General features: G+C 41.6%; 1 protein-coding gene across 1 annotated transcript in view; it reads left to right on the forward strand.

Annotated features, from left to right (window-relative positions):
* Positions 1-13,388, forward strand: part of LOC104259483 (sodium channel protein type 5 subunit alpha) — a 220,916-nt gene that overhangs the window by 169,014 nt on the left and 38,514 nt on the right. Inside the window, exons 19-20 of the mRNA XM_059819059.1 lie at positions 2,833-2,953; positions 12,228-12,382. Of these exons, the coding sequence (XP_059675042.1) occupies positions 2,833-2,953; positions 12,228-12,382 (276 nt within the window). The remainder of the gene's footprint in view (positions 1-2,832; positions 2,954-12,227; positions 12,383-13,388) is intronic.

The following is a 13,388-nucleotide window of genomic DNA, read 5'->3' on the forward strand; positions in this document are numbered from 1 at the left end:
TACTTACATATGTATTAATTCCAACAGGCTCTCCCCCCTCTTTTTATCGATCCCCGTGTTGGATTCTTTTAAAAAGAGTTTATTTTCTTAGCCAACTGAATTTTGATTAGTTACCTCTCCCTCATCAGTTGTTATTATGTCTCCAGCTCTTTTTTTCCCATTACTGAGTTCATGAAAACCTTCTTAATACCTTTAACCTTTCTGGCAAAGAGTAACCTTTGCTTCTTTCCTACAAGCTTTCCTAATCGTTCCCTCCTTTCTCATATGTATGGTTCCTTCTTTTTCTAGTCCCAGTTCAGACCCTCAAACCTTTGTCTAGTGTTTTCTGAATCCATGTTCGCCACCTCTTCTTTGAAGGCTTTTCGGAAGAAATCCTGTCTGTTTTGTCTTGTATGTTCCCCATCTCCCTTTGATGCTGATGGATTCTAATATTTTCTGAAAACTCCTCCTGCTAACTAACTCTCAAGAATTCTTGATTCTTTAAGATGTTTTCCTTGTAGTCTATTATAATTGTACCATATTGTGTTCTGTGAATTTCCTAACCTGTGTCTGCTAAATCCAGCTCTCTCATTGACAATGCTATCGAGCTGACGTTGTTCTCAGAGTTTTCTTTGATTTCTGTCTATTGGTAAGAATTATATCCAACAAGGCTTCTTTTCTCATTGGAACCCCTGTTTTCTACATCCTACAGCTGTATTTGATTTAGGATTATTTCGGTCATCTGTGTTTTGACGTCTTCATAACAGAACAGATAATGACTAAATGCATTCCCTAATGAACACTATCAGAAAGTTCTGACTGTGCTAAAACTTGGTATGACATTTTTTCCGCCATCATATACCGCTGGTAGTCTGTAGAAAATGGGCTTTGTACGACAGCTGCATTCTGAATATGGATTTTTTTAGAAGCTTTATCCATGTCTTTGACCTGTGCTTTCTGCTCTGACTCTCTTTTTAAAAGGTCTCTTCTCGACTGTTTGCAGTCCTTTTGAGTAGAGCATTAAAAACCCTAGCCAAGACTATGACCTTCTGGATGCTGCAGCTAATTACAAACAAGTAGCTTCCATCCCCACTTGCAAGCATTGCTGGAATGTTCAATCTTGCCCATTTTGCCCCAGGTTCAGCATTTCTCTGAATTCAGCTATAAATTTTGCATTGACTGTGTACACTGGAAAACAGAGGGCCCATTTTCACATTAATAATAAATATATAAAGCTGTACCTATTCTCTAACTCCATCACCATCATCCTCATGAAAATAGTATTTTATGTGTACGTGCCATCTCTCATATAACTATCTCAAAGATTGTTTAAAAGCACAGGTAAGTATTATTGTCCTCATTTTTTAAAATGGAGACAATACTATTGCAAGAAAAAGCACAAAAAGGTTTCAGTAGGTACTCAGAGAACAGAGTAAGACAGTTAACAAATAACTCACCTTTCCTGACTCCTGCTTATGGCTGTTTTGCATTGATATGACCCATAGAAGACACCAGCTTTGGTGTTGCCCACTTGTGCCAGATAGTGCTTTAATATGGTCAGAAACAAAATGTGAGCAGGGCTGGAAAATATTAGGTCTTACACTTTAGTGGCCCAGCTGAATAATCAAGTAAACTATAATCTTGGATTAACACAAAATAGAAATGTTTTATTTTGACTAGTAAAATAAATCATGGGGAAAAAAATCCTGTTTTCTGCTATGAAATGTTTTGATTCTGTTAAAAGAAAGTTTTGACCTGAAATGAAATTTCTATTTCATATTCGGGTGACTTATTTAATCATGTATCATATCTCTTTTAATAGCAAATTCAGCCAAATTTCCAACTACAACATAAGATTTTTATCAAGTTCCTTTGCTGTATTTAACCCAATTTCTTGCATAACCTTTAAAACAATTTTTGAAAATAATCTATTCCCCAGAAATTTTTATTCAGATCTACTTGAGAGTTCCTGCTCTAAATAGATAAGACAACCAATGCTTCAGGGAGCAAGAATATTCTTGTCCCCATTTTGCAGAGGAGGATTTGAGAAACACTGAATTTAAACAACGCACCTAAGATGGTGGTGTCAAATATTTCAGGCAAGCGATAGAGCCTCTGAAAGGCACTCAAAAGCCATGTGTCCCTCCTCCTATGTCACCTTGAGATCAGAAGTTGTGACCAAAAGGCGAGGGGCCACATCACACGGTGGGAACAAGCTAGCCCTGGGATGAGGCAGGTGGAAAAGCCCTATCACACGTGTGTGTCTGTGGCATCGTGTGACCGGAACCTGGTGATAGAGGGACTTCTGCTGGTCTCGGAGGAGAAGCTGTGGCAGCAGGGAGCGGAGCATGGTCCCGACTGGCAAGGTGCAGATTTCACCACCAGTTATGGGTAAGGAGCCTCAAGAATGAGGCCCCAGAGACAGGAACCCAACACAGGTCCTCAAACTCATCCTTTAGCATTTCAGGAACTAGGTCCCACTTCTGGTCCCCCCCATCTGAAGGTATGAGCTTTCAGGACGTACAAGCCCTAAAATCGTGAGTGGTTCAGTCATTCCAAGCTTCCACCTACCACTAATATTCAATGGCTGTTCACTATCTTTCTAAGGTTTGCTTCTCTTTTCTTTTAAAAAGTGAGTTTTACGTGTTAAATTTTTGTTGTTGTTCTTGTTGATGGGTCAACTGTTAGTTCACGGCAGCGTAGGCAGAGCTGTCACTCGAGGAGTGGGCATGGCGATGTCTCTGTTGTGGTGGCTTTAGCTGGAATATTGGTTAGCGGAATAAAAACTCAGCTACTTCTTTTGGGGCGATTGATCAATTTGTTTTCCTCATCTTTGCTCTTGTTGACAACAAGCTTGATGAAATCAGTCTTTCTGAAGGCAGCACAGTGGATTTGACGAATCCTGCAGAACTGCTGGAGCAGATCCCTGAGTTTGCTGAGGAGCTGATGGAACCTGAAGATTGCTTCCCTGAAGGTAAGGGCCTGCATATTTCACTGTAACGCTGAGGCAAGAATCCTCCTCTTCTCTCAGTGAACATCTCTCCACCTTCACACCATGTTGCTCTGGCTGCTTGCAGTAGTATTTCACTGGACGCACTTCATTTCTGTGATACTGTAATGTTCCAAACACACCCTCAGAATCATTTAACTTTAGTCTTTAGATTTCCAAGGTGACATAAGCCAAAAGCATGCTCTAAATGGCTGTGCAGCTTCTAACGTGCAAGGCTTTTTTCATCACGATTTGTGCTATAGAGGTGATTTTTAATATGTTGATTTTTCTAACTTGGCCAATGAAGATTTTTGTCTTCTAATATGTGTGCATGATCAAATTTGCTAGAGAACTAACCAGATCAGGATGTTTCTGTTGCTTAAATGCATATAGGCAGTTAACAGAAACTGTCTGCAGAGTTCATGAGTCCCAGGGACTCTCTTCCATTGTAAAGAGTGTTAAGATTAGTATATACAGTAACTTTCGTCTGACCAGGGATGTGTCATGTATAGGGTATTTTACTTAATTATTTTAGATAACAACAATTCACATTTACATAACTGCTTTTAATACCTGAATAAGTCAGTATTTTATTAATTTTTTATCACCAACCTGCTCCAAAACACAGGTTTAAAACCCAGCTAGATCAGAAGATCCATTTTAAGTCAATCCATGAGGTAAATAACATCCTAAGTTACTTCTTCTCCAAGTGTGTTCTATTCCAAATACTATCTCTGTCAGATTCCTCATTTATCTTTAAATCTGGGTTAGGAAAAACAGGGTTAGTTGAATGTTAGCATATTCCCTTGAAGATTCAAGGATTTTTATAAACAAAAACAGAGCTGCTCAGATGGGATCAGACAGATTATTTGCTGGGTATATGAATGCCCCTGAAGTCAGCAAAAATGTACATCTCTATGTGTGTGAGAAAGATGATTGAATGAGGTAAGGGAGCCCTGCAGGGCTTACAAATGTCCCTAGGATCTAAACATTCTTTTGGCAGCTCTGCTTAAAAGCAGTAGCCAAAAATTAATGCAGTTGATGGAAGAAAGCATGGTACTATGCTGTAACTATTCCGGACCATACAATAATGTTTAGAAATTAGAGCTGGTATTTTCACAATATATTTCTTAATGAGGCTAGTGAGCAGCAATCTATGTTGTGCACTGCAAAGTGAGAAATTATATTATAATTGCTTAAACAATCCAATGCTGTAAGACTGGTGCTAGTCAGATGCCAGTTTACAAATTCTGAAACTGTGGTTGACCATGATAGCCTTCCAGTTTTTAGAAGAAATAAGGTGGACATCACACAACCCATCACTTTATTCAGTGCACAGCCCTGATTCAGTCCCAGAGCAGAAGCACTCTGTAATTTGCCCTGTCTTGAAATAACCAGAACTGCCTGAAACTCCGTCATGCAGGACCACATCAGTACCAACCCAGTTTGTCAGATCTTCTCCACTGTTGTCAATGGGATGCAGGGTAGCAAGCGGTGCTCTTCTAGATGAATCACTGGAAGCATTAGGCCAATTGTGAAGTCCACTTGTCATCCTGGCAGCAGAGAAATGTAGAAACGAAGGCGTGGCGGGCTGAACCCCAAGCTTGCCCTGCGTTACATCCACCCCGCTGGCTCCTGCTCCCTTCCCCCCGAGTATACCTGCTCCTGCCTTTTGCCTTTTATTCCTCATCTCTCCTAGTTCCTCACCAGTCCCTGTTCAAGTCAGGGTGTTTTCTTCTTCTCCCAGGGTACGGCCAGCTGAGCCTTGAGCTCTGAATGGGAATTGAAGGAGAACCTGCTCCCAGCCCTTGGCCCGATGCAGGGTGTCCGGGGGCACCAGGGATGCGGTTGCAGGTGACGTACTCCCCAACATATCTGCTCTGCTTTTCTGTGCAGCACATATCCATGCAGATTTTTCAGAGGCTACTGTGTAGGGTAAATGTGATCACATTCCTCATGGATTTGGCAAAAATGCATAAACTTGACATGTGAATGTTCACTCGTGAAATTTCAAGTCAAGTGCCATAAAGTGAAAGTCCAAATGATTCTTACTGCAATGACGTTAACATTTTTATTTATTCAGGGAAACAAAGTGTTTTCCTATAATCTTCTTCTATTAAATACCTTCCAATATTTTTACCCAAACTTACCATTTGCAATTAAACCTCATGTAGTTATCATTTCAGTCTAGTTAAAAAACAAGCAAGCCAACAAACAACAGTCTAGTTAGCTAAGATATGACAAGGTTATAAAGTACTAAAATGGAAGTATTGAAGGGCATGCACTGGTCAAGTTTATCTAGTGTTGCCTCTACTGGCTTGTAATAAAGAGATACAACAATATTTGGTATATTTTGGAGAATGACCAGCTAACAGTTGTGAAAGAAGGAGATTAGGTGAGATGAAGAGGAAGAGCGAGAGGGGAAGGGTTAAGTTCTTACCTTGTTAGCTCACCAGCTGTCTAAATTCAAACTATGACATTTCTAAATACATCCAGCATAGGTTATGTCCTGAACAAATATGTTCCGGATTCAGCCCCCTTTTTCAGATAACAAAGGCAATGAAGATAATGCATGTTCTTGAAATAGTTGCTGAAAGTTTGCTGAGGTCACAGTTTTCCGGGAGTTGGGTGACCCAGATAAGCCATAGGTCATTTTTCTTGGGGAGACATGTTAATTCGTTATCATCTCAAAATAGCTTTGATTAGGGTCAACGGGGAATATTCTTGGGTCAGGAAATGTGAAGCCAAGGTAGGGTCACAGCTCTGGCAGCTAGCAAGTATTGCTGAGAAAAACCTGAAATGGAGAGATCATTCTTGTTGCCAGTTGATGGGAAAGCAACATCTAGGCAATGCCAGCTATTTGGGTATTTTTTCCTCCAGATGCCTTGCAACACTCCAGTCCTGTTACCTCCATTGGTATGTGTTCTCTGCATCAAAAATTGCTATCTGTTTGGACATTATCTTCTGTGTCTCACAGAAGGTCATCCAAAGAGACCCCCCTGGCCCCAGCACGCTCCTCTGTCCCAGACCCTAATAGGAGAAAGTTTTCACCGAGTCCTTAAGTGTAATTCCCCGGACACAGCCCACTGGCAAAGGTTTCAAAGGAGTATCATCAGATGGTCGTGCGAGAGTAAGCTACCTTGCTCAACGCGCGGTTGATCGCAACTCGTGACACCAAGGGCACCCAAAAACAGTTTTTCATGTGACCATGTAGGAGCAATTATCGCAGCTGGAAAATGCCATGCGCTAAAGTGAAGTTACTCTGATTAATGGTGGGATTTGCGTCATGCCCTCCCCAGCCGCAGTTAGTGGCTGTTTAGAAATATAAAAGCGAAGAGGAGTAAAAACAGACCGTTAAACTGAACAAATCTAAACTGAGCTACAGGGACCGCCAGCAGATGATGTTTAAAAGCTCAGTAAAACCAAACCAAGCCCAACAAAATATGTTAATTGTCATCCTAGAAAAAAATCATGGAACAAACCCAAGTTTTAAAGTATCTCTTTCCTCTAGCCGTAAAACCTGAGATATAGTGTATTTTTCCATCAGGAAGGGAATGCTAGTATTTTGTTGTATACAATTTTCAGACATCATAAGACTCTTACAGTCTTATTTCATGTACAGAATTAAATTAATTCAGGTTGGACAGGACCTCTAGATTTCAACACATCCACCCCCTTGCTCAAAGCAGGGCTGACATCGGTGGTAGACCAGGCTGCCCACTGCCTTTGCTTCAAGGCATCACACCATTATTTGTAGTGACCTCTGAGAGGATATGTTTTGAGGAGTAGCAGCAGATAAACAAGAAATGTACCCTTGTAAATCCCTTGGAAGAGTAAAAACACCTGGCAGACTGTGGCTTTGTCAGATGCTCTCTTGGCAGCAATCAGTTGTAGTACACAAGAAAAGACTCGAATCTCCATGTGTGTCTCAGGTACCCGAATGCTGGAGACAGTGATGGCAAATCTCTTCTCTGTTAGCCCTAGAGCTGCACAGTATAAAACCCAGCCATGCATGCCAGTGGGTTAGTGGGGCCAGAAGATGAGAAACAGGTTAAATAAGGAGAGTCTGGAGAGATCATGTTCCCTCCACGCATGGGGAGACAGCTGGGGTCTTACAAAGGGACTACAGCAAGACTTGCTTTCTCGCTTGAGCATGCACAGCTAGCCAGACTAGTCATTAGAAACCCAGCTTGGCAGATACATATATATTAAAACCGTGTTGTGAATACCTGCCTGCTTGAGTTTATGCTGAGGAAGATGTGTTTTCTTTGTATGAAACCAAGCAATGCTGTAACCAGCATTCAAAGCTAAACAAAATATTGGTTTGCTCTAGAATGTCCCAATAATTGGGAACTCCTGTGTAAAGGCAGTAACAAAATTACTGCAGCCTGAACACAAGGTAGAAGACGTACTGGACCACAGCACAGAAGAAATTAATTGGTCTTCCTGGTTTACTGAAGAGAATCAGTAGCCCAATCCATCCAAAACATATCTAATAATTTTATGTAAATTTAAATGTATATATTGGTGTGAACAAGCAGTGGATTTGTAAAGTCTTTACTCATAAGCCTGAAATCAATAGGCTTGGCTGTCATGCATGCAGGAGGAAGTTTTTGCAGTAATACTCCCACATTTACAAAGAGATTTTTTTTACCAATGCACCAAGGTAATGCAATCAGGTCTAACAGCTCCATGATTATAATGCACCAGCCTAGAAAATGTGAATGTGGAACCAAAGGAATATTTACACAAAATGCATTGTAAAGTAAATCCCTCCTGCCTTTTTTTTTTTTGATAACTTGTTTATCATAGTGACAGATGCTTAAGTAAAAGCTTTCTCCGTCACGCCCGCAATGGAGACTGAGGTTTAGGACACATTTTAATCTGCAGTTTGTGATTGCACTATAGGACACCCCAGCAACTGAAGGGAACAATTCCCTTGTTATGAAAAACAAAAAGTAAATAATATCATGGTATACCGATGCATTTGGAAAGGTTTCTTGGTTAAATAGGTCTCTCTTTCATGAGAAATGGTATGTAATGTTCAAATGTGAATTGAAAACAGACATTGTTCTTGGACAAGTTGACCACTGATGCAGCTCAGCTCAGCTTCACTGATTTACCAGCAAATAACTCAACCCTTTGGGGGGACTTTTTCTGTTGTTCTGTGTTTGTGTTGAGCAGTAACCTACTACCCAAAAGGCCACGGTGGCAGTGAGTCAGTTTGCTCTCAAAAAAGGTGTAGCCCAACTTGAATTAGGGTGGCAAAACTAAGTCCTGACTAAATCACAAGGTGCACAACCCGTTCCCTACTAGCATTGATTTCAGGGGGATAGCAGAAATCTATTAGAGAAGGCAGTATGAGTAATGCTGTTATAAGAAATGCCAAAGGGTTTATTCCTGCCTTGACACTTGCTGTGCTAAAAGGTGTTAATGAATAGTCTTCTTCGCGTGGATAAAGTAGCTTTCAAAAACTGAAGCTGAGGTCTGCTGATGACCTGCTTTGTTGTAGAAGCCCGCTGAAGTTATGATTGCTCAGACCCTCACCAGGTCATACCTTAGACACATTGGAATGTTTTTGACATTTTGATTTCACAGAAATGGATAAAAACACCTGTTAGAATGCTGACCAAGGTCAAGTAAACTTTTTTTTTGGGTTATGTGAAGCTTCTAATTCAGCATTTAAGCTTGGGTCAAGGTCACCAGAACATTAGGCTACCAGCATTACGAGAAAATCCAGAAAAGCACAGGCATGAAATAACAGTCAGTAAGGGAAATCAGAAAATTTGAAATGGAAATAGAACTTTACTAATTCATTAAAAGACCTGTTTGTGGTTATTTTTCTTTTTTCTTTCATTTTTTTTTTCTGTTTGATTTATGAATAGTTAAAAATAGCTTTTCGTCTGAATTGCAGCCAGCATGATTATTCACGGAAGTGCTGCTTGACATTAGTAATTGTATCAGAATCTGGTCTAAACATTTCTGAATTGGGCCCAATCAAAAGCATGGGATTTAATAGTGCTGTGATTTTAGGCTGACTCATCTGAGAAGCTATTTTGGATTTTTCAAGGTATTACTGTCAGTAACTAGGACTTTTTTTCAGATCGGACTTGTATGAAAGCCATCAAAGAGCATAAAAGAAAGATTAGTGGTCCTAGCTGGCTTTCTGTCTTTAAAAATATCTCTCTGTACCTGTAGATTATCAGATGGAAGCTGACTGAAACAGCAATAGCCTGTTTTTACTGTTTTGTAAGTATTTTCCATCACAAATGAAGTGACTTTGGAACTCTCAGTGCCCTGCTCATTAGCATTTAATTTGAAGGTGATCCCCTAATTTTAGCTGTGCCTGGGCTCAGGTAATCTTGTAGGCTCCCTGTGTGGTGGAAAGAACAGAGGCAGACTCCTCCAGGGAATGATTCATCCAACTATCTTACGGTGGGAAAAACCACTTCCTGGAAGATCCTAACCTTTCTCAGTGGTACTTACAGAGCATTTCTGCTCTGTAAAAGCATGACAGAGCATGTCATACCTGTTACTAGCTGAGCCTAGGCATTCATCTAAGAGGCTAAAAAGCCCAGTATCCACCTAGGAAGTAACTTAGGAGAAAAGAGGGGAAAGTTTCTGGATAAATGTTTTAAGTCTGAAAAATGCTGATTTTTTCCAAATGAAAGTGTTTATGGGAACAAGGTAGGCTCATGGAAAGTTTCTAATTTTATTCTGCTAGAAGCAGTGGTTACTTCGGGTACAAAGGGAGATTTCTCCTTCAGATGAGAAATCCACACTTACATAGCGAACAACCTGCTCATTAGGTTGTTCGTGTGATGAATAAGGGATCTAAGCCCAAGTCTTTGGTCTTCCTGATCCAAATCTGAGTTGACAATGAGGTGGCCTGTGTACCTGCATACCAGCACAGAGTGTGGCCCAGACACCTGAAAGCTGGTAATCACAGAATCACAGAATCACTAAGGTTGGAAAAGACCTGTAAGATCATCAAGTCCAACCATTACAAATGACCATACAAGTTGTGGGGTGAGAAGTAGTGTGAGTTTTCTGGCAGCAATGCTAAGAGATGCAACTCATAGCCCCGCTCTGTTGTGTCATGCTGGTGGGATTGTACTGCGTGGTCATCTCTAAGCAGAGCTGCCATATGAGTATGTTAGCTCAGGGATCCTGGTACCATGCAGTATTGCATGCCTGAAGTCTGTTCCATGTACCTACTTCCTAAAATACACCCAAATCACACGCATTACCTTCTCTGAGCACTGTACTGGTTTTAGCAAAAAGTAGTGACTAACATGATATCCTTTTATCCCTTGACATGACTCTTTGGCGTTCAGCATAGAGGTGCTTAGAAGGATAAAACTTTCCTTTGTTGGAGTGGTACCTGACCCACAAAGAGGCAGAGAGCTGGTTTTTACACTTCTGTCTTCTCCTAGTAGTATGTTCTTCTCAAATAGTTTTATTAAATTAGTGTATTTTAATGGAGCCCAGAATTTCTCTGAATTCCACAATACAGCAGTAAACTGGGACCTGGTGTGGGTCTGTGTGATGGAGACATTTAGAGGGCAGGTAGTTACTTGCATCGCTATCCCATTACCTTTGCATAAATGGGTTACTGTCCTGTTAGTCCCATACCAAAACCTCATACATCCAAAAGCCTACACCTGCCAAAGATCTCAGAAATGTGAGGGAAAGGGGAGATCTGGGAATGGTTCGTGTAGGAAACATCCTACAGTTCTGCTGCTCCATAGCAGGGATCTGTGCTAATAAAAACTTACAGAAAATGCCAGGAGGAGCACAGCAGACTTAGCAGCTCTCTTCCTCCTGGCAGAGCCTGCTGCCGGCAGAGCCCCACTTCCAGCTGCTTGGGAATCCCGGCATCCCTGGAGTTGCACTTGATCTCCTCGCATATCACATGCAGCTCAAGCGCCTCTGTTATGCCACCTTGAATTAGCAGCATCTGCTGTCTGCATAACCTTGGCACTCACCCTCTTTCCTTCCCCAGCTTCCTTGCCTAAATATTATTTCTACTTGCAATAACATTGCATTGCATCACCACAGTGAGATGTCCTCTCATGTCACTTCTGTGCAGTTGTTGTATGCTTCAAGACACGTTAGCAACTTTGACCACCTTTCAGCTAGGGAAGCAGTTGGCCTATGATTTTTCTTCTCCTGATGGGACTCATAAAGCTCCATAGCTAGGTCTTTTTCTATATAACACACGGATTAAATGTAGGGTAAAACCAAGGCTTTTTGAAAATAAAGTCGTTTCTGAGGGTCATTCTTATTAGCAAATGTGAAATTTGAGTCAAATTGTCTGACAGAAGGCTGAGCGGCCACTCTGGAAAAAGACAAGTCCTGGCTGCCAGGGTGTCTTCTCACACAATTTTAAGTTCTTACCCAACACAAGGCAGTGGACAGGGTGTTCTTTAGAATGGAGAGATGACAATATCCTTTTGCTATAGCAAATGAATGTTGGTAAGAAGACTAAAAATGGCCATGGTTTTGCCTATCAGAAATCCGTGTGTGGTCCCCATTAACCATCACATTTAACTATCACAAAGCATTTGTCATTAAGGTCAGAAAGTGCTATGAAGCACCAGTGGGGAACCCTCAGTGGACAGAGACCGCATATCTGAATTTCTGCTGACATCAAAGGGGATTTAACCACCTAAATACCTTTTCCAAAAGTAGTATTCTAATGACATGCCTAAGCTCATGAGAGTCCAAGAGATCAAAACCTGCTCCTGCTTTTCCTGTCTGAGCCTGTTCAGCACATTGGTCCCATCTGCACTGCAGCATCTCTGCCCCTCATCTCCCTTTCATCAGATTGCCACTTTTAATCAATAATTCCAGTGGTACCATAATACCAAGAAAATATCCTTCCTCCATTCAAAAGGACGTGGAAACTATTGCTAGAGTCATTAGTCCTGATCGGGGTGCCGCCTGAGCTCAGCTAACACAATGTGACCGACCTAGGACACCGGTGACTCATAGCCAATATATTCTGTATCATAAAAATCATTGGGAGAAATCACTGGGGCACATTTTACGTGATTTTGAATGTTTTTTAATAGAGGAGTGAGAGGGGGAAACAGAAGGAAGAGCAGAAGAGGTTCATGAGAAAAACAAGGGAGGAAAGACTCCATGCAGCACCTTATTGCTAGAAGAAAACTTGTTTTGCAGCTCCTTATTGCAGCTTTAAGAATTAAATGGGCTTTTTTAACAATTACTTTGGTTTTGTTTTGCTCCTTTTCAGTTTGTGTGCGATTCTTCCCATGCTGTTCAGTGGACATCACAAAATTTCCGGGAAAGATTTGGTGGAGGCTGCGGAAAACCTGCTACAGAATTGTCGAACACAACTGGTTTGAAACTTTCATCATATTCATGATCCTGCTGAGCAGTGGAGCCCTGGTAAATGTTACAGGATTTCCTAGCTGGTTCAAAGTGGACATGGGTCTCAGAGAAGGTGTTCTCCAGTTAGCTGTCTCTAAGATCTTATGAGCCCTTACTGCTCGCTTCTCAAAGCAAAACATTTTTGGGGCTAAAACAGGTCTTCTGCTTTTTGGATTTCACCTACCTGGGTTTCACGTAGGGGGCACTGAATCAGTGCTACACATGGAGCTAGTGGGTGCCTGCCATGTTTTGAATACACCTTAGCTGAAACCACTGTACCTTCCCCGCACAGATAGCTTCTGCTTGCCTCCAAATGAATGTGTATGATGTATGGAGGCTGGTTGGTCATTGCCCAAGACTCTGATAAGGGATCCACTCCTCCTGAGATCCCACTGTGTACTGGGATTATCCTCTCTGTATTATCAGCCCTGGGCTCTTTGTAGCAATGGCAGCATATATTTATTTTGCTCATTTACATGTCAGGAATGTCACTGAAGTTGGTGGGACTTCTCCCAAGCTCTTGTCCAGGCTTTGGTCTGGTGGTCACTGATCTCCTCTGTGATGGAGTAAGAAATACACCTACTGGCTTTACAGGCAGTGCCATGTTTGGACAGATTATCCGTGTATTTCTGGAGGTCAGGATTAACTTCAGCCAAACGGATGAATCTGCCTTAAATAGTAAGAGGAACATCATCTTAGAAAGGTGCCTGCTTCAACTCATCAGGAATAATCACGGGCAGAAAGGCATGATGCAGGATGGCTGGTAAGGTAGCAGATTTACTAACAAGAGCTGGAGAGAGAACGGGCAACAAACAGGCTAGAGCAAACTACATCACAGAACCGCACAAAAGCCAAACACCCCACTGGGCTGTATAAATAAGCATGTTCTTCCACTCCAGTTGGCATCAAGGAGGCCTCAGCTGGAGCAAGGGCTTCAGCTCTGGGCATTGCACTTTGGGAAAGACATGGGCTAATTGAAGGAACTCCAGAGGAGAGCAACACAAATTATCAGTGGCCTAAAAAA

This window comes from Gavia stellata, chromosome 6, assembly GCF_030936135.1.
Source record: "Gavia stellata isolate bGavSte3 chromosome 6, bGavSte3.hap2, whole genome shotgun sequence".
In the NCBI taxonomy this organism is placed as follows: Eukaryota; Metazoa; Chordata; class Aves; order Gaviiformes; family Gaviidae; genus Gavia; species Gavia stellata.